Source organism: Camelus ferus, chromosome 20, assembly GCF_009834535.1.
Source record: "Camelus ferus isolate YT-003-E chromosome 20, BCGSAC_Cfer_1.0, whole genome shotgun sequence".
Taxonomy (NCBI): Eukaryota; Metazoa; Chordata; class Mammalia; order Artiodactyla; family Camelidae; genus Camelus; species Camelus ferus.
The window spans coordinates 23,324,151-23,348,371 of NC_045715.1; the positions used below are offsets into that span (position 1 = coordinate 23,324,151).

Genomic DNA, 24,221 nt, shown 5'->3' on the forward strand with positions numbered 1-24,221 from the left:
GAGAGAAGCAGCAGGGTGTCCAGCTCTGCTCATTCTGATCTCAAAAGGCCCAAACAAAATGTCATGAATTGGGCAGTCAGGAGACACTGATTGGACAGGCGGGCCGGGGCTTTGGGTGTTAGGTGATTATGATAATGAAATGCATTATGTAAGTGACTTGACTTTATTTCAAAAGACACCTTGGAGTCACCCTTCATTTCAGCTTTTCCCACTCTGACACTCTCCGTGGCCTTGGGAAAACAGCTTTTTTTTTTTTTTTTAATTGTTGGCTCTAAGTAAATGGAAACTGCTGTGTTTTGTCAGTCTGTCAGTCAGTTGCCTATTTACCATGAGCAGGTCCAGGGGGTGAAATGGCAAATAAGACATGCTTGATTCCATCCCTCCTGGTGCTTATAGTGGTGCTGCTTCCACATTTACCCCTTTGACCTGGAGGAGGGCTCCAAAGCCATTCCAGGAATAAGAAGGACCCATCCTTCCAAGGAGGAAAAAGTTTCCTCACCTTGAGCACCCTGCTTTTCTCCTATAAATGCAGGAAAGGAAAAAGAAGGCACATCTGCTCTTTGCCCAGCTTCAAGGTTTCTATAATCTGAATGGGTAACCGGGGCCTCGGGTCCTGGCACTGATGTGCCATTTAGTGCCAGGTTGGGCCTTGCAGCCTGGGGGTGGGGAAGCAGCTTATCTGGAAGATAAGAGCTGTCTTCAAATGTCCCTAAGCCTCTCCTGTGGAAGCAGAGGTGCTCTAGGGGAGCTGGGTTGAAGTTAGAAAAAAAGTTTAAATCTGTAAAAAGATAAATGTTATGAATTGGCACTTTCTGCAAATGGGATGAGCTGACTGGGAGAGCTGGCAAGTGCCCCATTTCTGGAAGTTCTTTAGCAAAATCGGACATGAGGTAGGAGTTGGAATTATATGACCTGTGAGGCCCTTGCTGCTAACTCGATTCTGAGGGTGGTGGGTATAGCTCAGTGGTAGAGCACATGCTTAGCGTGCGTGAGGTCCTGGGTTCAATCCCCAGTACCTCCATTTAAAAAAAAAAATATGGAAAAAAAAAAGATTCTGAACCTGGAAAAACTTTCAAGAAATAACTAAGAATTGTCTTACACATATACTTGTACATGGGTACCAAGATGGCTTTAGAACAGTATTCATTGTAGCACTATTTTGGATGAGGAAAGATTGGAAACGCCACACATGCCCGCTAGGAGACTAGTAAAATAACTTATCGCGTAGCCATACACTGGATGACTATACCTCATCCATCAAAAAAAAAAAAAAATGTTTTTTAGGAAATGTGGAAGGAACTCCAAGATGTATAATTAAATGGAAAAGGCAAGATGCAGAACAGCACACATGGAATGCCTTTATCAGTATGTGGGTGGGTGGAACACATTCATATATTTGCTTACTTGTGCATAGAACAGATCTAGAAGGCTACTTGAGCAACTGGTTATACTGGTTGCCTGCAGAGAAAAGGACTAGGCAGCTGGGAGACAAGGGTAGGAAGGAGACTTTTCTCTGAATAACCTTTGGTATCTCTTGAATTTTGAATCATAAAGATGTATTAATTATCAAAAAATGAATATAAGTAAAAATATGTTTTACAACTTTAAAAATAAGTTTCACTAGGTCGGAGCACTGTGGACAGCTGAGGAGAAGTGGGAAGCAAACTAACCTTTGAGCATCTACATGAGCCCTGTATGTTATACTTTTAACCTGCACAACCTGTTACAGAAAGCAATATCCATCCCTATTTTTATGGGTTTAACACTGAGGCATTGGGAGGGGGAAAGTGCTTGCCTGGCTGGCTGGGTCCTTCCCACAGTTGCACCATGCTGGCTGCTGAGGAGCAGTGCTTGAAATGGGCAGGGCCAAAGAAAATGATGCTCTTGCGGGGAGGGAGGGGCGTTTTCACGGGGCAGTGTAGACCTGCCACGGTGCTGCCGGCTTCCTGCGCAGGCCTCTGGGCTGCCAGGCGGATAAGAGGGCGCATACCCTTTGTTCGCTGCATGGGTCTGATGTGATGTTTCCCGTTGCTTTCGCTGAGCTCGGGGATGGAGTTCGCAGTGTGCACTAACAGCTGTCAGGTGACCGCCTGAGCCAGCGGTCATTTCTGTCACTGGAGGGAAATATCTCCCCATGCTCCCGGCTGCCAAGGGAGAGGTGGTGCCGGCCGGCCCTGTGTTGTTCTGCTGGGTGTCAAAGGTGCCGCCATTGTCTGCCAACTGGAGGCTGGCTGGAGAGTTGTTGTTTTTCTGATTGTCAGACCCAGGCTCCTTACTTGCACTTAGAGGAAAAAGCAGCCGAGCCCTGGTACAAAAGGTCCTCTTTTCATTTCTTTGGAAAAAGAGCAATGAATGAGCTCATTATCACTGCAAAGTAACCCAAATAGGGAGCGGGGTGGCCTCCTCCCCACTACCTGGTCCTGCTTCTGGCCAGGTTTCCTGGAGTAGGGGGCTTGGATCTGGCTCGGGGTAACCAAAGTCAGATGGCTGGGACAGGTGGTCCATACAGGGGGCACTGCTGGAGACATTTGGATGCTTTGAGACCGCTCTCTGTGCTGTGATCGGAGGAAGGACTGGTGTCTGCACCCCATCAGATCCCCTGAATGCAGAGCTGTGTCCAGGACTGCTGGCCTCCAGGGAGCAGAGATCTTCATGCAGAGTTACGTGCCTGCCTCACTTTGGCTTCCAGGAGGTTCCCATGTTCAGGTCCTCTGCTGGTCTCAGCTGTAGATATTGTCCTCACACCTCGGAGCAGATAGTCATGCAATATCAGTTATCTGTTGAATGCTTCCAGATTGCCAGGCACTACTCTAGGTGCTTGGGGTATAGCATGGAACAAAACTGGCAAAGTCTCTACTCTCATGGAATTTAAATTCCAGCAGGAGCAGTGAAGTCTGCCAGCTCTGGCCCGCTCTTGCACCCTCTGCCCAGTCTCTGCTGGGTCTGGAAGAACTGGAGGGTGGGGGGAGTGATGTATAAATTGCCTTGGAAGGGAGGCTTTTAGGCATTTCCAGCAGCTGAGCCCAGATTGTGACCCACTCACTCCCTTCAGAGCACGAGGTCTTTAGATCCTACTGGGCTGTGGTCAGAGAAGAGCCTTTCTTGATTTGAGCGGCAAAGAGCTCTGAAAGCTTGCAGGTTGGTGCTGGACTTTGGAATCATCTGGAAGAGACCTGGAGGCCTGCCCAGTGCACTGATGGTGAGCTGGCAATGTTTGACTCCGGCCTGACAGCCTTTCCTTTTTGTCCCTCTTCCATTTCAGATTGAGAAGATCATGAGCTCCATCGGAGAAGGGATTGACTTTTCTCAGGAACAGCAGAAGATCTCAGGTATTGTACCAAGGAACCCTTTTTCCTGGGGAACATAGACCTTTGGCCCCCTTCTGGCTCAGATTTTCCTCTGACACAGAAGACAGATACTGAGGGGGTGAAAGAGGTCAGCCTCAGACCAGTCACACTCCTGTAATTCAGGATCGCATGTATCTGGACAGCCCATCCAGCTGCTGTTTTAGGAGTCATGACTCCTTTTACACAGTGGAGAAAAAGTATACAAATTGAATTTTAGGCTGTCTATTAGGAAGCTTTTTTAAAAAAGTGAACACTTGTCACTTACTCATAATTATTTTAGTAAATGTGGGTTTTCTTCGATTGCCTTAATTTGGCACGATCCTCAGCTTGCCAGGCGGCCCTAGCACTAACTCTTCATGAGAACATGGCTCTTGGGCACCTGATCCCTGGCAGTGACCTTTGTGAGCCTGCATCACCCGGAAGGGCTGGCTTTGCTGTTTTCTCCTTGTGTCTGTCTCTCAGTTTTTCCCATTTACTTAGGCGCTCATTATTTTTACTCCAGATCACTGTCACTTGGGGCATTCTTTTCATTTCAAAGCCCTATGGGTGAGTCCTGCCTGTTTCCTTTGTTTGAAACAAGGAACTGGGGAGGCCATACCTGAGCTATTTTCCTTGATAACAGAATTATGCTTGTGTTACTCGCTCAGGTGAGTGACATTCTTAAGAGTGCCTCCCAGAGCACCTGTCACCCCTTCCCCCAGCGTCTGAAGATAGTCCTGCCACCCAGGCACCTAGGCTGGAGGCAGCTTGGGAGCCTGGCCTCTCCCCCTTGTCGGGGAGGTGCCTCTCTCTACTGAATGGGAGGATTCCTCTGTCCAGGTTTGACCTGTTAGCCCTGAGTGACACCTCTAGTCCCTCCATGGACCTCTGACCCTGGCAGGAAGTCTGATGGATGGGGACACGTGTGCACATCGGGGAGCAAGGTGCTACTGAGGCCATGGGGCTAGTGGAGAGAGCATGAGCTCTGGAGCCTCCGCCCTGGGTTCAAATCCTGGTTCTAGATACACAGGTGTCCAGGCTGAGTCACTTACTCCCCCTGCGCCCCAGTTTCCTACCTACAACATTTGGATAATAGTACTTACCTCAGGTTTGTTGAGAATGGGTAATATATACAAATACTTGATCTAAAGAGATACTCACTAAATAGTAGCTATGCTCGTTTCTGTCCATGAAATGATTACTTCCTCATATAAAAAAACCTGAGAGGAGGGGTGTCTGCTCCCCTGGCTTGTCTCCCTGCACATTTTTTCTCACTGGGCTCCTGGAGCCACCTTCCTTTCAGCAGCCTTGTTTCCCTGGGTTCTAGCAGAGAGGGCCCAGCTGGGTTTGCCAGTCTTAGATTATGGGGGGGTCTTAGATTATGGTGGTAGCTCTCTTGGTTGAGAGCTTGGGCTCTGTTTCCGGGTGCTTGCTTGCATGCAGTCCAGCTACTTTACCCTCTGTTGTGGTTTGCAGGCTTTACCAAGAGTCAAGTGTTTGTTGGCAATAGATATCCAGGACCGAGACAAACACTGTTGCCATTTGCAAAGCTGGGGTTTAGGGGCAGCAGGGATGGGACTGATGCGGTTCTGTTCAGTTGCGGCTGCTGCCTGCTTCCCTGTACCCCTCTGCATCTTAGGAGCCTAAACCATTTGCTTGTGCTTGAGAGACTGGGACAGAAGCAGGCCATTACTTCTTGGCTTTGATAAATCAAGAGATGTGGTAGCCCTTCTGGGAAACATTCTTCTGGAAGAGCCCTTCTTGCAGGTAGTGACACCGAGCCCTTTTCTTGCCCTTTGGGCCCCACCCACCAGTTTTTGCCCCCCATGAACCCATGTAAATGGCAGGAGTTGGTCCAGCTGCCCTCCTAGGTTTCTGGATCCCAGCACATAGTCTTGTTTTAGTACCATTGAGTTGAACCATCCTCTGAACCCCAGTTTTGGAAAGTCGAGAGCGGGCACATGAGGGTAGCCCTCTGAGCAGAGGGTGTGTCCAGCAGTGCTGCAGAGTCCTGACTGCTGTGTCGACAGCTGCCAGGCTGTGAAGCATGGAGAGCGTGGGCTCAGGCCTGCCCGTGAACTCTGCCTTCTGTCTGATGGGCCAGTAAGGGGCTTTCCCCAGGACCTATGGAGCACCAGCCTTCAGCTCAGACCAGAGCAAATTTCTTGTTTATTTTGAATGATCGGTGTCAGGGTTCAAACTGTCTAAGGGTTTCTGGATCTAGGAGAAGAGACCTGGGCCCTGGGGTTGCCATCAAGGGGGGAGGAACAGGCCCTCCAACGGGCAGCCCTTAACTAAGCACAGAATTGCCCAGCGTGACTGGTTTTGCAGAGGATTGTGTCTTGAAGGGTGAAACCCGTATGCCACTTGAATCTGACTCATCTTTTGGGCCCTGGGTCCCTGAGCTTCCAGTGCTGGAGCTGGTTACCCGAACCCCTGCAGACTTGTTTTGTAACTCATCACACTGCCAGGAGTACAGGGAGGGCGAGCCTTCCCAGTGGCCTGGGCCACCCTGGCTGCTCTCATCAAAGGCCTGTTCTGTTGAGTGGAAGAGAACGCTTGACTTCTGCTAAAGCCAACTGTTTAGCTGTCAAATAGCTGTTAAATGCAGGCTCCTTTGGAAGCCTGATGTCCTGCACACAGAGCCCCTGCTTCGCTGTGGCCATCAACAGCCTTTTGGGATGCAGGTGCCTCCCAGTGTGTTCAGAGGGTGACATGTAGTCCCTGGGTTTGTGTCTCTGTACACATTACCTTTCTTGTCTCCACAGCTGTAATGGGATTTTGGTCCTGGTTTCCTTTGTCCTTGGTGCCCCCTCCCATATCCCCTTCCCCCAGATTGTGAGTGGCCTGCTTCAGGCCTGGTGCTTCTCTCTGGGCTCTGACGGGCCCACAGAGAAGTCTCTTCCCACAGTGTTGGTGTGCTCACCTGAGGACTATCAGTTGTAATGTCCTTATCTTGTCACCTGTTTTTGTGATACCCTGTGGTTTATCTTCCTGGCAGAGAGGCACAATCATTCCTGAAGTGGTGGTGGTTGGAGGGGGGAGTCACTTAACCTGTGGGCAGGACATTGTCACTCCTCTGTTCCCTCTCTTGCTGTCCCGGAAACTTACAGCGAAAACTATAGGATTTCTCTATTCTCCCTGATAAACTGTTTGCAGCCCTTTGAGCTGGAGGTAAAGTTTCGCCGTCTTTGCCTTTTATATGCATGTATATCGGCTAATATCAGATACTGGAAAATTTGTCATTTTGCTCTGATGCTGGTGTGGCTTTCTCCTTCTCCCTTGGTGGCAGCAGCAGCAGCAGCAGCTTCTGCTGCGATGTCCGATCCCTAATGTATTTTCCTGAGTGTGGAAGGGCGGAGGGTGGGGAGGAGAGGAGGGGGAGGGCCAGACATTATGAGAGTGAGCAAGGACTGTGGAGCTGGCAGCAGGCAGCGTGGAGCCCAGGAGCCTTTAAACAAAGCATTCTGCTGCAGTTCTGTAAGCACACACATCCACTGGCAGCAGGCAGGACCACAGCTGCCCGGCTGGGGGATTACAAGCAGGAGTGAATCAGCAGCGGGGGACACTTGACTTCATGGGCATAGGAGAGCCTGCTGCTTAGGTTCCTGGAGCAGACGGCCCCACTCAAGGGCAGGGGAGCTCAAGTATCCCCCAGACTCGGCATCTCCGGAGTCTGCTGCAACGTGCATCGGGAGACTGCCCGGGCCCCTGACCACCATCTGTTCTGCAGAGGACAGAGGAGAGAGGGAGCCTGGGACAGGGGATCACCAGGGTCTCCTAAAAAACCAAGCCAGTTGGCTTTGGCTTGCCCAGAGGGGCAGAAAGTGCCGGCAACAAAAGAATGACTTTCACCGTGTCAAGAGTTCTCTGGAGGTGATGTTTTTATAGTTGATTCTTCTTTTTCCTTCCTCGCACCTCTTTTTCCTTTTCGGTTTTTTTTTTTTTTTTCCTTCTTTTATCTGTTCTTGCCCATGAGAACCAAAGAAGTAGGTGGGGTCAAGGCGTTCAGCTCCCAACATCCAAGGTCTGCCGGGAAGAGCTGAACTTTTTTCCTCCTTGCACCATGGCACTCCCCTGTCCTACCCGAGGAGCATAGCAAATACATGTCCTCCCTTCTCTGCTCATCCTCAGAGGAGAACGTCAGGATCCGAGATCCTGGGAAGACAGTTGCTGTCTTTATCACTCAGCCAAAGAGAGAACAGCACAGAACGTGAATAGACTTAAGCCGCCACAACTCAGGAGGACCGCTTCCTTTCTCTTTTATCTGGCTGGGTTTTGTCTTCTTCAACCCAGAACTGGATCTGCCCGCCTGCCTTCCACCTGAGCAGTCAGGCGAGTCCCCAGAACAGACCCTATCGGAAGAGGAAGATGAACGCCCGACCCCTGCAACACAGCCCGACCCGGGAAGGCGGCCCTGCAGGCAGCGCCCTGGCCTGGGAGACGCCCCGCTCGCCAGCGGCCAGAGTCTAGCAGTGGACCGGCTCCCGGCCCCGCGGAGCCGCCTCTGAGCCCGCGCCCCAGCCTGGCCTATGCGCCCGCCCGCCCCGCGCCGCCTCCAGCCTCTGAGCACAAAGGGCCCGTGGCCATGGTTTGCTTATTCCGGGACTGCTGGGGGAAAACAAGTAAAAGTCTCTTTTCTCCCCCTGCCGCGTTCTCTGCTGCTTGTGTTGCATGTGCTGGGTCCCTGTGAACAGCCGCCGCCGCTTCCCGCCGGAGCCCTAGCTGTGTGCCTGTGTCCCTCCGCTGCATGAAGATGCGCGCTCTCTCCTGACCGCCTGTGCTGCAAGGTCGCAGGACTTGTCCCTCACCCACGGCCCCGGGGCTCCAGACGCTGCATGGATGAGAGGAGCTCCCCGGCCCCTTCTGGTGCCTGTGGGAACCGACGTTCTGAAATACCTCAGTGAAGGCTGATGAGGCGTTGACCCGGAGACCTTTGGGGGTTGGCTCCCCCCAGCCTGTGGGCAGAGATCGTGCATGTGCCTCCAGCGGCCGGCCGGAGCAGCTCGGACCCAGGGGATGTGAGCGGGCGGCTGGGTCGGGTGTGTGTGCCCCGCCGGCGCCTGCCCTTGGCCCGCCCGCGGAGGAGGAGCCTTGGGGCCTCTGCTCTCTGGTCTCTTGTATATAGTTTGGCTGCTTTATGGTAATGACTATGATGTGGCAGTGCCATCTGTCTTCCTCTGAGTGCCGCTGCTACCGCCTTAATGGTTTTTCCCTTTTCAAGCGTCTGCCGATTCCTCTCTCGTCAGGTTCGCGGACGCTGGAGCAGAGCGTCGGGGAGTGGCTGGAGGCGGTGGGGCTGCAGCAGTATGAGAGCAAGCTGCTTCTGAATGGCTTTGACGATGTCCGCTTCCTGGTAAGTGCCGCCGCCTGGGGGCGGGTGCTGCTCCGGAGACGGAGACGCGCTTCCGGGGCTCCCCAGGCCCCGCTGGAACTGGAAACAGCACGTAGACCTGTGTCCCAGGGACTGCCGACTGACTTGCCTCAGACAGCCGGCCATCAGCCGAGCGTCATGTGCCTGCTCCCTCAGCTCCCCCTTCCCTCCCCCATGACTCCAGAAATAGTTCTGTAGGAAGAGCTCTTTGCATCCCTGAGGCAGACCTTTTCTGACCCTGGTCTCCCTCTCGGCCTCAGACCACGTGTTGCATATGAGGCACCAAGGCCATCTTGTTCCAGCTCAGACATCAGGCGTTCTGGTGGACAGGACAGACCTGTGGTGATTCCCCATCCCATCTCAGCCAGATACCAGAAGTTTCCTTTGTTCCCTAAAACTTTGCTGTCAAGCCCGTAGTCACTGAAGTGAGGAGCCTTGTCTCTGGCAAAAGGGCCTCTGCCCAGTCCAGCCCAGGCTGAGCGTCTGGGCGGAGCCGTGGCTGTGTGGCCTCAGAGGTGGCCCAGAGGAGAGGCTGAGCTGGTGGTATGAAGGATTGGTTGCTTTTCTGAGGTGTAATTTTGTACCCACTTCTTGCAAAACACAACAGGTCAGAAAAAAGGAAAAGGAAAACCTAGGTGTCTTTCCTCAGGCCCCCTGTGGGGTAGGGACCTGGCTAGGACCCTGGGCTCCGGATCCCGTGCTCACTGTCAGTCCAGGAAGCAGCTCAGGGTGGGTGCCTGTGACTTTCACTCTCCTGGAAGCCCTCTCTGAGGCATCCTCGTGGGTTGCGCCTGGGTAGTATAGCCTGGGCAGGGCTGAGCTGAGGGCTTCGGCTCCCCTCAGAGGCTGCCCCGGCCTCCCCAGGGCGGGCATTAACACAGCAGTGATGACAGGAGCTGACACTTCGTATTCCTGCTCACTGTGTGCAAGAAGCCGTTTAAGTGGTTTGCATGTGTTAGCTCACTGAGTCTTCCCCATGGCCCTGAGACGTGTGTTAATGCTGTCATCTCCCTTTTCCAGTACAGAGCAGTTACGTTTCATGCTCACGTTCACACTCTGGTGTGGGCAGAACGTGCGCCCTGGTGCTCTGAGTCTGAGGCTCATGCTCTGACCCCCATGATGCATGGCCTTTTTCTTACATGTGGATATGGGGAGTGGGAATGGAACCGCTTATGTGCTTTAAGTCATCCTCTTGTGTATGTTATCTCAGGAGCTGGGTTTGAGGCATATCCTTGCTTCCTGGCAGGCCTGTTCCCTGCTCTCACAATGCCTGGGGACGCATTCCTGAGCAGATGATGAGGTGTCTTCGCTCTCAGAGGCACATCTCTAACTGCCCTCTTCCCTCCCCTGCCGTGTTGAGGGGTGGTGGTCAGTCAGCCCAGAGCTCCCCACGCCCTCTACTCTCCAGTGTGGGTCTCTAGGGGGTTCTGCCGACCAGGTGGCATTTGGTGTCTCCCGAGTAGCAGCCTGCCCAGGGAGCTGGCCTGGGGCTCTCAGGAGGGACCCTGACTGGGATGACACCTCCCTCGGCTGTCTCCGGCCCCAGGGCAGACAGTGAAGGTTGCCGCAAACCACCCTTCCAGGGCCTGCTTAGGGCCAGTTATTTTTCAGCTTTTAAAAATCTTAGGTTTTAAATAGCAGTTTTTAAAAGTTGAACTAAGTGTATTTATGGTTCTTAGAACCTAATCCCTGACTCATTACGTACCTTTAGGAAGGTCTGACAAACCCGAAAAGGAGGTTCAGCTACTGAGCAGGGACGGTTGGCCCTCAGCTCTGAGTGTCAAGGGGCCTTCCCTCTCTGAGCACCACCTTTCCTCAGACTAGCCATCATATGGACAAGGGAGAGTGGCCCTGGATGTCACAGTGTCCCCTCCCCATGCTTTGGTATCTTAGAGGCTGAGCTCCTGATTTCTCACCCCTCCTTCTGCCAGTTCTGGAAAGGGTAAGTCTCCCAGTCATTGAATATCAAGACTCCTTTAAAACCGCTTCCCTGCCCCTCCCTGTGCTCTGACCAGAAAGTAGCTGGGCAGGCACCTGGGGAAGCCAGACATTCACGCAAGATGCAGGGCCTCTGTTAGAATGCGTCTGTCCCTATATGGGAAAGGCACTCACGGGGAAGCCAGCAGCTCAATTCTTCCATGGCCCTTCCAGGCGCTCCTGCTGCTATGGGTACAAGCCCTTTTCTCTCTGCTCTCTCCGTTCTGGAGGAACAGCTGGCAGGTGGAGTCTATACAGGAAGGAATGCTGAGGACACCTCAGTTTAGTGTGTCCCTTCTGATACCTAGAGTGGCCTGAGTAGCCATGCAAAGTATCCTGGGTAATTACCTGTAAGTGGCCAGATGGGCTGCAAGGCTAATTAAGTTTTAGCAGCCAGAAAAAAGAGGAAGGAAACACACAAGAAAGGGGCATTTTTGTTTAGAGACATTCCCTCCTTGCAGATGGTATAACTTACATCACGTTAGCTATGGTTTTATCCCTCTGGTTTGGTTTTCAGCAGGCTGGAAATGTTTCCCTTAGTTCTGAAATGCCCTGGAGACTCTTCTACAAGATGCACAAGTGGCTCCCAGGAAGCCAGGCTCTAGATGTAGTAGGAATACCTGGAGGCTGAGGGCTACTGTGAAATCTCCCTGGACAGGGTCCTATGAGTTGTTGTGGGAGGAGCACAAGGCATTTTCAGGGTCACGTGGCCCCCTCTTGGGGATGGAAGTGGCTTTAACATCATGTGCTTTAATCATCCCCTCTGTGCCTGAATCCCTTCCAGATGATCTCTGCCACAGTGCTTTCCTAGTGCAGGGGGACTCAACACCTTCCAAAGGGGTATACCCCATTCACTCTGCATTTAGGACACTCTTTGTATTGAGCCAAAAATCTGTACCCTTATGGCTTTTGTCCCTTGGTTCCAGGTTTACCTTTTGGTAAACACAGAACACTCTTAAGCCCTTTAGAAAATTGAAGACCTTGGTCACGGACTCCTGGGTCCTGTCTTGTCTCAGCTCAACATCTCCTTTCTCTTGGCTCATCCTCCTGTGATGTGATGACTGAGCGGGACCCGCAAGTGTTGCAACTTGAACTTAATTCACACTCTCTTGCCTACAGGCAGAATGGGCCATTGATTTGCAGGGGTCAGGAGCTGGACAGTGGGGGCTGCCAGGTGCTCCCAAGACCAAGGGGGGCTGACCCCAGACCCTGGCAGATGGTGTGGGGAGCCTGGCTCACACACCTGCTGGCCAACCCACCACACTGGCTCTCGCATCATAGCCAGTTCCATTTTTCACAAATCTTGTCCGCAGGAAATGGGCTTTCTTAGGAGAAGGGAGGAAATACATTTAATCAGCATGGAAGGGAGGTAATTGGTGGTTGGCAAGTTTGCAGCTCAAGCGTGCTGGTGCTGGTCTCCGTGTCTGGGGACTCGGCCTGACCCCACTTCACGGACGTGTTGATTGAGTGAATGCTGGTGTCCCTCATGCAGGAGTATGATATGATGTTTAAAAAATGTTAAGACTGTCTCATGTGGAGAAGTGTTCACCTTGGAGTGTTGAGTGAAGACATTGAGACCCCAAAATCCACATGAAACGTGATCTTAGTTTTCAAAAAAGAAAACCTCGAGAGGGGCAAGGGAGTGAGCCAGAATGGTTTCCATGGTTCTCGGGGGGATTACTGGTGACTTCCTTTTCATTTTTGGAGTGAAATAGATTTTCTGTGTTTTCTACAGTGAATGGACCTGAAATCAGAAGAGCAAATAACTTAGGTGTCTTAGGAGCTTGCCATCCAGCGGGGAGGGAGGGGCACAGAAAGCAGTAGAAACAGACAGACCAGCCAAGCGGCCAAGCATTAAGTGCTGTGGTGAGGCTCCTAAGTGCCGCAGGAGCGCAGAGGGAGGAAGCCCTGCACTCACCGAGGGCTTACTGCCTGCCTGGCCCTGAGCTGGCACCCAGCCCCCGGGGGCTATTGGTCAAGTGCAGATGGAGCCGCTAGGGCCCAGAGGGTGGAGGCACTGCCAGTAAGAGGAAGAGTTGGGACGCTAGCCCAGATCTGTCCAACTTGAACCCCTGGGTTACAGTCTCTGTCCAGGCAGTTTTGTAGAGGCTGTGGGACCTGGAGAGACTCCAGGGTGAGGCCCGCACTGCTTGTGGTGAGTGAGGAGGCCGCTCCAGTGCAGAGAAGGGCAGGGCTCTGACTGGGCAGCCGGGGTGGGCTGGGCCTGACCGTGAGGGGCCTAGACAGCCCGGCTCTGGGCCTGGATGTGGGGGGCAGTCCTGTGGCCGAGCGCTCACCACAGTGCCCCTTGGACAGCAGAGAGGAACTGAGAGCGGGCATGTGGGAAGTGGTTGGGGCTGATGGATGGACAAGTGGATAAAGGAAAGGAGTCAGCAGCAGGCTTGGGTTGGGCTGGAAATGGACTGAGCCGGCAAGCCTGTCACCTCTTGGGGCAGCGTCAGGGAGGCCTCGTGCTCCTCCTGCCAGTTTATTTCTCCACAGGCTTCTGCCATGTGCCGTCCCCCTGTTTGCCTGTCTGTTTCTGAGACTATGCCAGCTCATTCCCACGTGTTGGAGAGAGAGGACAGGTGACAAGGAGTGAGCCCTGGGGAGATCTGAAGGCATCAGCTCCGGCAAGGAGGTCCTTCGTTACTGGCTTCTGAGATTTCCAGCCAGGTCCCCCGAGCCCCGGATTCCCTTCCTGCTCCTGTCCCCAGATTAGCCTCACGCTTCAGCCCAGAAGCAGCTTCATGGTTGCAGTGGGGCTGTGCCTGTGGGTTCCTGCCCTGGCTTCCCATGCTGCCCCCTCACCCGCCTCTGAAATCCCTCCCTTTGCCCTCTTCCCTCCTGTCTTCAAGGGGCCGCTGCCAGCCTGGGCGGAGGTGCTGGCGGCACTGCATCTCCTGGCCTTGACCTCTTTCCACCAGCCCCTGGCTGTCTCTCCATGGGGCACTCTGGGCACTGACTGCTCGGGGTGTGCTGTGCCCCTGTGTGAAGCAGGACCTGAGAAGGAGATTTCCTCAGCTGGGTCACTGGATTGTTGGTAGAGCTAAGGCTCTGAAAGGAATATTCTTAGACAAGCATGGATCCTGACTCCTGGACTAACTCAGTTCTGGGATCACTTAAGAACTTAGCTCCTTGATGTCCCAGGGTCAGTGTGGCACCAGGTGTCTCTGCCGGGCTCTTGTACCTTGAGATGAGAGCCAGGCTCACTTTGGGCCCCTTTGCGGGCACATGCACTCTCTTGCTCTCCCTGGAGTTACTCAGGATCCAGCTCTCCGTGCCCCAGGTACTACTCTGGACTTCTCTGGTCCCCTTCACAGCGGAAGGAAATTTGAGAACTGTTTTCACGTCTGTTCATGTAATTAACTGCACTTTAAGATGGAATTGGGCTGGAGCACATCCTGTCATGTAGCTTCAGATTGCTGATACCTCCATGTGAGCAGCAGCAGTAGGGGGTTCTGTCCTGGCATCTCAGCTTGTCCGTGTGTTCGTTTAGTCAACCCCCAGTGGACCTGTGCAGAAAGTACAGGGGGCAGGGCGGGGGTCCTGCGTGTCTCTGTCAGAGGCACAGACCTCCCAACACACTAAAGGTCAGTTATGACTCAGGTGCCCACGGGCATCCCCGAAGCCCATCTGTGGACTCCTGGGGTCCCTGGACACCACACTCAGGATTCTTGGATTACGTAATCTGCTTAGGTTCTCCTCAAGCAGGCAGCTGAGTTGTGACTTAAGCTGGCTCTCCTGAGCCCAGAGTGGTGCCCTCACCTCCCACTCTAGTCCCAATGCCTCCCTTTCCCATACTCATACTCAGCTTGTCCCCGAAGGTCGGAGCCAGTGGGCTTGGCTGGCTCATCACTGAAGGTCCACGTCCGGGTCAGGCAGACCATTCCATCTGCCCACTGTGTGTTGGGGGACATTCTCCAAAGGGCTAGAAAAGAAGCTGGTGGGCTCAGACCCCAGTAAGCTCTTGGCAGTGGCTTGGGGCCACCAAAGCCCTTCTGGACCCACAGCTGCCACCACCACAGGTCAGTGGCAGGCATTTCTGCCTTCCACCCTCAGTGAGACTCCATGGCCGCGGGCAGCTGGCTGAGGCCACAGTTAAGGATGGGGAATTAATCAAGAGAAAACGCAGGGCTCCACTTACTCACAAAGAGAGCCAGCTGGGAGTCAGGAGACATGGATTTCCTGCAGGTCCCAAATGCTTTCAGGCAGGTTGCTCTGCCTCCGGCTGTCCCTGTCCCATGGGATCTCATTTGACTGGTTACTTCATGGACATAAGCTCTGAAGGGGGCACAGTATAGCTTTGGGGACATAGCCGAAATCGAGACCAACCGTGACCCTGGCTGTGTGTGAGAACATGAGGTGGGAAGGTGGCATCTTCTCTGCGGCAGAAGCAGGCAGCAGAGATCAGCTTTGTCCTCAGGTCTGAGGGGTAAAGCCTGCTGTGGGTGGTCTCGGACCCAGGCCCTTTGACTCCGACTGACCTGTGCCTGGCTAACCTACACTGATGACTTAGTGGGGACTGTAGCACCTTGACCTCAGACAAGGCCTCAGAAGGGCAAATGTCCTGGGGTGATTGGCGGCAGATGAATGGAAGGATGCTTCTCCAGGTACAGAGAGAAGGAGGACACCAGGAAGCTACTTGGGACAACAGGGTCCTGAGGGGTGCTTCTCTCCTGAACCTGGGAGGAGAGCTGTCCCTGACAGCCCTTCCCATGAGATCAATGGGGGAGATGGCCTCTGGCTTCAGGAACTAGGAGCTGGTAACATTTGTGCTTCATCCTCATCTTCTCTGGAACTAGTTGCTCTCTGTCACCACCGTGTTCTGTCTCTCCAGATGAAGACGGGTCTAGGCTGGGGTTGGTGTCATTAGGAGAGCAGGGAATGGGGGTCAAGGCTGAGCCCCTCCTGTTGACCTTTTTCTAGGGCACCCGTGAGCCAGGGGAAGATGTCAGTTTGGAAAGTTCTGTGACTGAGTCCCAGAGGAGTGGGGGTCGACTGGGCCAGGCAGCGGTGAACAGATGAACACAGGGAGAGCCATTGAGCATTTTTAACTCTGACAGGCAGGTGACTTTGTTCCTGTTTACAAGGTTCTGACTTGGTAAGAACCTTGAACAGCAAAATCAGGATTTGAACCCAGTTCTTATTCCCTTATACCACTGCTGCCTTGTGCAGTTACTGGCACACAGAAAGCCCTCAACCCCTGGAGGAGTAAATGCGTGGTGTTCAGGGAGCATGGCTTCCATTTTCCATCATTACTAAGATTTTTAGGCCACAGCAGTAAGCAACAGAGCCCTGCCCCTCCTCCCTTCCGCTTCCTGTTCCTTTTCCCAGTGGTCCTTCCTGCTCCCTGGGTTACCCCTCACTCTACAAGCTCCCTGGGGCTGTGCTTTGGTCTGAGCGAGAAAGACACATGTGCTCACCCCTCCTGGCCCACCCGCCAGTGTGTGTGTGTGTGTGTGTGTGTGTGTGTGTGTGGTCAGTACAACCCCTAGAAGGCAGTCCTCACTCAGACCTGGACTGGTCTGGTGTTCGGTGACCTGCACCCCTGACAACTGTGTCCACAGCAGCTTCGTCGCTGCAGCCAGTAACATAGACTGCAAAGGTGCATGTGGTGGAGGAGCCAGAATGTCCAGTGGTGGGTGGAATTTTGGGATGCCAACGTACTGGAGAGTGTGCAGTCGTTGGAGGCATTCGTGATGGACAATTAAATGTTGCGGGGAGGAGTGTGCATGAGCATGTCAGCATGTGAAAAAGCCGGCTAGGAGACAGCGCACCTGGGCTTTCCCACTCTGGCCCCTCTGGGATCTGACTTCCTTTCAAAGGCCTAAATGTTCTGATGGAAGAGTGACTGCTGTGCAGAGAAGTGCCAGGCTGGACTCGCCTCAGTAGGGGGTTCCTCATCTCTCAGCTGTACTTTCCAGACTTTCCACTCAGCCCACCCCCTCCAGCCTCATTTCCATATTCAGTATGGCCTCTCTCTTCTCAATCACTTGGTCATTTCTCCTGCCAGGAGTCATAAAAAAACAAAGGCTGAAACCTCCCCTCTCAGGGAAGGAAGACTGACCTATTGTCCTGGCCTGATTTCACCTCAGGGAAGAGCCTGGCACTTGTGCCTCTCGCTTCAGCCCCTCCCTCTTCCTTCCAGTCCTTTCTCGGTCCTCAAGGAGCAGGGGACTGTGGGAAGAGGGGCTCCAGACAGAGGAGGCACTGGATTGGGAGAAAGGAGTTGGGGGGCCAGGGGTAGGAGGGTGCTCAACCTGATACACATGAAAATGCAAATTAAGACCTTAAGAGCAGGTTTCTCAAATCAGAGGTAGAGAGGATGGAAGAATGAGGGAAGAGCCTTCTGAGTGAGCTGACAGTCGCCACACCCATCCCTGAATTGATTTGCGGGTCCTGCCTGAGCTGCTAAAGCTCCTTAACAGATAAGCAACTGGTTCAGCAAGAGGCCCCCGCATCTCCCTCTTGGCCCAAGGCAGGTGCAGGTCCCTGGCCTCCTCCAGAATCTCTGCACCGTGGGGTAGCTTATAGCTTCCCTGGGCACTGGCTGGTTCAACGGTGCTTACACTGTCTCTGCTTTCCAGAATGTTGTAGATTTTCACTGGGCCCTGCCTCTGTCTCTCTCCTACGTTAAAAAATTTTTTTTCTTCTGAGTAGAAAAGTTATACAAATTTATTGTAAAAACTTTTTTGAAAATAAAGTACAACAAAAAATGTAAAAACCACTATAAATCCATTACCTCGGTGGGGGGAAAAATAAGGTTACCTTTCTGGTGAATTCTTCTAAATGAATTAATATTTTTAAAAAGTAAGATTGTGACCACTTCTAGCATTTTGGTTTATTTTTCTAAGCTTTTATTGTTAAAAAAAGAAACTTTAACAGATTGGGATCTGTGGTGTATATATATATAATTTATTTAACCTGCTTTTTCACACGCTGACATGCTGCATGCACACTCCTCCCTGCGACATTTAACTATCCATCATGAATACCTGCAACGACTGCACACTCTCCAGCACATAGGCATCCCATAATTTCACCCACCACTGGACTCTGGCTGCAGTGACGGAGCTGTCGTGAGCAGTCATCTGGGGTGCAGGTCACTGAACACGGAACTGGACCCTGGTCTGAGCCAGGACCGCCTTCCCAGGCTGGGTTTGTAGTGACCACACGCACCCACTGGCATGTGGGCCAGGAGGGAGAGGAGGGTTGAGCAGGGGCATCTTTCTTGCCCAGAACACAGGCCCACCCCCCGGAGCTTGGGGAGTGAGGGGTCAGCCCAGGGAGAGCAGGAAGGACCATTGGGAGAAGGAACAGGAAGCAGTAGGGAGGAGGGGCAGGGCTCTGTTGCTCACTGCCATCTGTAGGCTGCCTGAGCCTCTCCCGGGCCATCCGCGGTCCTTCCCTTCAGCTCTGAATTGCTCCTACCAGGGCTCCTGCCAGGCCTGAGCTTGTTGGAGGGCTTGGTGGACTTAACCACACTGCCACCTGCTGGGTCCTAAGTACCCAGCTGGCAGGGGGAGGGGGTGGATTTGGACAGCTCCAGAGGAGCCTGGCCGCCCTCACAGTCTGCCAGGGAGTCAGGTCCCAGCAAAAGGACACACAGACCTGGTTCTTTTGCCCAGAGCCAGTCACCTGAGAACCACTGCTCGCTGTGCTCCCCCTCCCCATATCTAGAAAGCAGGCCATGGCTCAGAAGGCAGACGTCCTGGCCCCCAATGGCCGTGTAACCCGCCAGGCGGTTGTGAGGACGCAGTGACAGGACAGCAAAAGGTTAGAGACAGAGCCCAGGACAAGGAGGTGCTGTGAAGTCACACCCACCTCTGCTGCCCTCTGTCCCCTCTCCCACAGGGACTGAACCCAACCAAGCCAAGTGTTAGCTAGTTATGTTTCAGATTTCACTTAGAAACTTTATTAAACTCTTAAGATGATCTCTGTTCACTCAAATGCTTAGGCCAGTGAGCTGTTCTACTTTATTAGCTCCATAACTGTTAACTCACTGAGAACTCAGAACAGGGCCATACGTATAGAAAGCTCTTGGTAAATGTTAGTGTGGTAGAAGGTAAAGTAGAAAGTCCCCTTCCCCCCCATAAATCTCCTCATGAAAATGTTCCTGAGAGGCACTGGTCTCTTTCTTCCTCATTCAAGAGGATGCAATACCTTCCAGAATGTTTCTTGTCTTTGAGGATTTAGAGCACCTCATAGTGCACAAACTGCTCTCATAGAGTGTAGATGGGGCCAGTTGAGGAAATCCACAGGACCCTGCACTGCACCCAGGACGAGCTCTGGCAACTGTTTGCTTTGATTTTCCACCACATCCTTTGTTTTCATTTTGTCTCCATGTGTTTCCTCTCCTCAAAGCCGCATACAGCCCCCAGTTCTCTTGACTGGGGGTCTGGGTAATGAAGGCCCTGTCTGCAGTTGGATCTGGGTTCCTGGTTGTTAGTGTTCAGTTCTCATTAACATTACCCTGAAAGCTTGTGAAATCTTCGAATAAACGTTGGGATTACAGGAGGAGCTCAGAACATCAGTGCAGTGCCGCCCTCTTGGAGGTTCCCCATTTGGTTCAGTTCAGGTCCTCACTGAGGTGTCCTCATCAGGTAGGAGGTCTGAGCAGATGTTCCCCTCTCTCTGCTTCTCCCCATAGCACACCCTAGATTTGGGCCCAGAGTGACTGTGGGAACTCAGCGTGGTGACTCCTGGGCCCAGGATGACTTGGGAGCTGGTCATACCTGGACTGGTGCCCAGGGCCCAGGGGACCTTCTGCAGGCCCAGGTCTCCCTAGTGTCCCAGCCGAGGGTGTGCCGAGATTCTGGTCTGGCTTCAGTGCTGTCTTCACCTGACTCTCTCAAGCTTATGGCTTGTCTTCTCTGTGTCCTCAATGGGGAAAAATTTTTGTCACCATGCACAGGCTCTGGGGAGCCTCCCACACCAGCAGTCACTACAGCTAGGGCACAGAGGTGAGGTCACCAAGTAATGGTCTGCATGAGCTGACCCAAGTCACTTAGCTTTTCCACCTGTAAAATGGGCACAAGGAAAACCCACCTCAATAGAATAAAAGGTCCAGAAAGAGTCTCGGAAACACAGGAATTTAGGACATATCAGAGGTCACTTCAGATTGATGGGGAAAAGATAGTTCATTTGAGAAACAGACAACCTGCTGCCTGGAAAAAACATTAAGTGGATCTTGACCCTTAAATCTTACATCAAAGTTAATTCCATCTTTTAGTAACCTGTAGTGAAAAAGAATATGAAAACGAATAATGCGTGTACATGTATGACTGAAGCATTATGCTGTACACCAGGTATTGACACAAAATTGTAAACTGATATACTTCAATTTTTAAAAATAAATTCCAGATAGATGAAAGTTATAATGGTTAAAAAAAAGTGATACTCTGAGATTACAGGAAGAAAATGTGGAAGATTTGTTTTAAAAATCTTGGAGACGGGAGACCTTTTTAAGCCTGATAGAACTGAGAGAAACTCCACAAGGGACATGGGGTGCGTTGAGGTACAGGAAGATGGGTTCTGCATGAACAAAGCAGCATGAGAGTCACAAGACTGACAAATGGGAAAGACTGATGCCTAACCCTCATAGATAAAGGGTTAATTTCCTTACTAGAGAAAGAACTCCTACAAATCAAATACAGAAGAGACCAGCAACTCCATAGATGAACACGCAGAGGGTAAACTGGGTAATTCCTGGAAAAGGAGCTGCGCCTGCTCCCCACATCTGGCCTGGAGCCCTTTGGATGTGAGCGTTGGGCTGAATCTTGCCTCCACAGGTTACTGATGCTCTCTGGGCCTCAGCTTCCTGAGTTCTAAAATGGGGTAACAGTGGTCCCTGTGATTAAATGGTTTAGCATGTGCAAAGCATGTAGAACATGGAGGAGGGCAGTAGGTGCTCTGTAAATGCTTGATGGATAAAATGAAAAGATGCTCAAGCTCACCCGTGAGTGGGATGATCTTATGATAAGAAATGTGCAGTGATAAGCCAATTCTGCACAGTGTTGCACCGATGGGAGTATGAACATCTGTCAGACTCCTAAACACACATACCCTCTGACAAAGCAATATCTGTTCCTTTTTATCCTTTCTTGAAATTATTTTAAATTATTTTTCAAATTGAAATATAGTTGACATGCAGTATTTTCTTGGTTTCAGGTGTGTTACATAGTGGTTTGACATTTGCATACATTATGAAATGGTCACCATGATAAATCTAGTAGCCATCTGTCCCCAAAGTTATTACAATATTATTGACCATATTCCTTATGCTGTATGTTATATCCCCATGGCTTATTTATTTTATAACTGAACGTTTGTACCTCTTAATCTCCTTTATCTATTTCTCCCCCCCACTACCCCCCACCTCCCTCACTTCCCCCCCTGGCAACCACCTGTTTGTTCCCTATATCTATGAGTGTTTTCATTTTGGTTTGCTTGTTCATTTTGTTTTTTAGATTCCACATATACATGAGATCATATGATATTTACCTTTGTTTGACTTATTTCACTGAGCATAATACCCTCTAGACCCCATCCATGTTGTCGCAAATATCAATATTTCATTCTTTTTTATGGCGGAGTAATATTCCAGTCACACACACACACACACACACACACACACACACACACACACACACTCTCTCTCTCTCTCTCTCTCTACACCATTCATTTACCTATCAGTGTACCAATTTACAGTCCCTACAGTGCACAAGAGTTCCCTTTTCTCCACATTCTCACCAACACTTATTTGTTGTCTTTTTGATAGTAGCCATTTTGACAGGTATGAGGTGATATCTCATTGTGATTTTGAGTTGCATTTCCCTTATTAGTGACATCGAACATCTTTTCAATGTGTCTGTTTGCCACCTGTATATCTTCTTTGGAAAAATTGCTATTCAGATCCTCTGCCCATTTTTTAAAAAGAGTTGTTTGGGTTTTTTATGTTGATTGTATATTTTGGATGTTAACCCCTTATCTGATAGGCTGTTTGCAAATATCTTCTCCCATTCAGTAGGCTGCTTTTTCATTTTCTTGAGAGTTTCCTTTGCTGTCTGAAAGCTTTTTAGTTTGAAATAGTTCCATCTGTTTACTTTTGCTTTTGTTTCCCTTGCCTGAGAAGACAGATCCAAAAAATATTGCTAAGACTGATGTCACAGAGTATACTGCCTGTGTTTTCTTCTGGAAGTTTTAGGTCTTATATTCAAATCTTTAATCCATTTTAAGTGTATTTTTGTATATGGTGTGAGAAAGTAATCCAGTTTGATTATTTTGCATGTAGCTGTCCAGTTTTCTGAACACTGTTGAAAAGGCTGTCTTTTCCTCATTATGTATTCTTGCCTCATTTGTCATAGCTGAATTAACCATGTAAGCATGGGTTTATTTCTGAGCTCTTTATTCTGTTCCATTTCTATGTTTCTGTTTTTGTACCAGTGCCACCATATTGTTTTGATTACTGTAGCTTTGTAGTATAGTCTGAAGTCAGGGCATGTGATGCCTCCAGCTCTGTTCTTCTCAAAAATGGTTTGGCAGAATCTCTTCTTGATAACCACCCTAGAGATGATGTACATACAGGGGGACTTATGCAGCACCATTTGTAAAAGCAAAAATTGGAAACAGTCCTCCTTTAATAGGGAACTGGTTTTGTCATTTATAATGTGTCCATAACCTGGATGATAATGCAGCTTTTAAAAAATACAGGTCTCCACATACTGATGTGGAGCAATCTCCTGTATATACTAAGTAGTAAGAATAAGATGTTGAACAATGTGCACAAGAATCACATGTGTGTGAAAATGAATGTGCACATGTGTCTAGGCGCCCCACTGGGCTCTGGAGGGACATCCAGGAGAGTGGTGACAGTTACCCTTGGTGTTGGCAGGGGGAAGGACTGGGGCTGAGGGACAGGGCAGAACCCAAGATTTTTCATGTATCATAATCTGAAAACCTAATCCATGATGTCATTGGAAGTAGTAAAAGTTCTCATGACGTGTTTGGAGCGGGGAGTCCAGTCAGTCTGGCTCCACCACCACATGTATAGCCTCGGGCAAGTTTCTGACCTCTGTGTGCCTCAGTTTCCTCACCTGTAGAACCAGGATTAAAACAGAACCTAGCACCCGGGGTTGGGAGCATGAAATGGGATGGCCCACATAAAAGCTCTCTGTCCCTGTCACGTAGTGAGTAAATGTGGCAAATGCCAGCCATCCTCCTCGTCACCTCGGCAGCGCTGCCCTCAGCTGCCTTGTCAGGGAGGACCCTCCCTCCTCACCTGGGCAGGCCCCACCTTGAGATCCCTCTCCTTGGGGTGAGGCAGGTTCCTTGGGTGCCTGCCCCTGCTGCCTGCCCCAGGTGGCTGTTACAGCCTTAAATCACAAAATCGTCTGTGAGGAAGCTGGGGTTCATCCTCCTGTTCTTCACCTTGGGTAGTGATGGAACCTGCTCCCCAGAAAAATGCACGTGGCTCAGGTGAGCTACGGCTGGTGCCCCGGCCCCGCCCAGCCCACCTGGGAGCCGCCGGGGTTGCAGTGTGGGCAGCCTGGGCAGTGTGTTTTCCTGCCTACATGAGGCCTCTTGCTGCCTGGCCCGGCCTCCGCCGGGACCCCAGGGCTCACTCCCTTGTGGTGCTTGTGGCAAAGGAGAAGAGTTTGGCTAGGGGCCAAGAGGGGCTGACCTGACTCCCTCAGGTAGCCAGCGGCCTCACTCATATTCTCCTTTCTGCTCTCAGGGGTCTAACGTGATGGAAGAGCAAGACCTGCGGGAAATTGGCATCAGTGACCCACAGCACAGGCGGAAGTTGCTCCAGGCCGCGCGGTCCCTGCCCAAGGTGACCACCGACAGCACTGCAGCCTGGGCCTTTGCCAGGGCTGTCTCCCTACCTCCACCTGGACCCAGAGCAGGGGTGGAGCATAGCTCATGCAGATCACTGTGGAGTGTCTGCCCTTCATCCCGGGAGCACAGGGTCCTGTTTATTTGCCACGTTCTAAGGCCCCAGAGAGCCAGCAGAGCACTAGGGTCAGTGAGGACCTAGTCTGACCTCAGGAGTGGGGCTGCCGGCATCTGCTTGGCACAGAGCCTGGTGCCCACAGGCTTGGCCTGTCACCTGGAGCCCCTGTGGGGTCTCCCCTGACTCACTGGAGACCAGGCCAGCCTGTGCTGATCCCTGGTGTCAGGACCTCCCTAGGGGCCTGGGGCCCTCAGGGCAGCAGAGGAGGCAGTCTTCCCTGGGGTGCCATGGCTGGTAGGCCTGAGCCTCTCCTCAGCTCTGCTGACTCCAGCACTCCCCTGTCCCTTCCCCTTGTCCGGAGCTCGGGAAGCGCAAACAAGTCCTAGCAGCGAGGCAGTGCCTGCTTCGCAGACACCATTTCCTTGTCCCATCAGGTCTGGGACCTTGTGACTGCACAGCGGGGGTCTTCTGCAAATCCTCTTCCACCTAGCCTTACCCGATAGGGCACTTTCCCCAGACCTGGGGTGCCCTGGTGGTCCCGAAACCAGAGCTGAGATAGAAAGGGCTGTGTGGACGGACGGACTCG

The 24,221-nt window shown here is 51.7% G+C and overlaps 1 protein-coding gene across 1 annotated transcript in view; it reads left to right on the forward strand.

Moving 5' to 3' along the window:
• ANKS1A (ankyrin repeat and sterile alpha motif domain containing 1A) overlaps positions 1 to 24,221 on the forward strand; it is a 176,518-nt gene that overhangs the window by 141,434 nt on the left and 10,863 nt on the right. Inside the window, 3 exon segments of the mRNA XM_032462880.1 lie at positions 3,263 to 3,329; positions 8,576 to 8,682; positions 23,417 to 23,515. Coding sequence (XP_032318771.1) covers positions 3,263 to 3,329; positions 8,576 to 8,682; positions 23,417 to 23,515 — 273 coding nt within the window.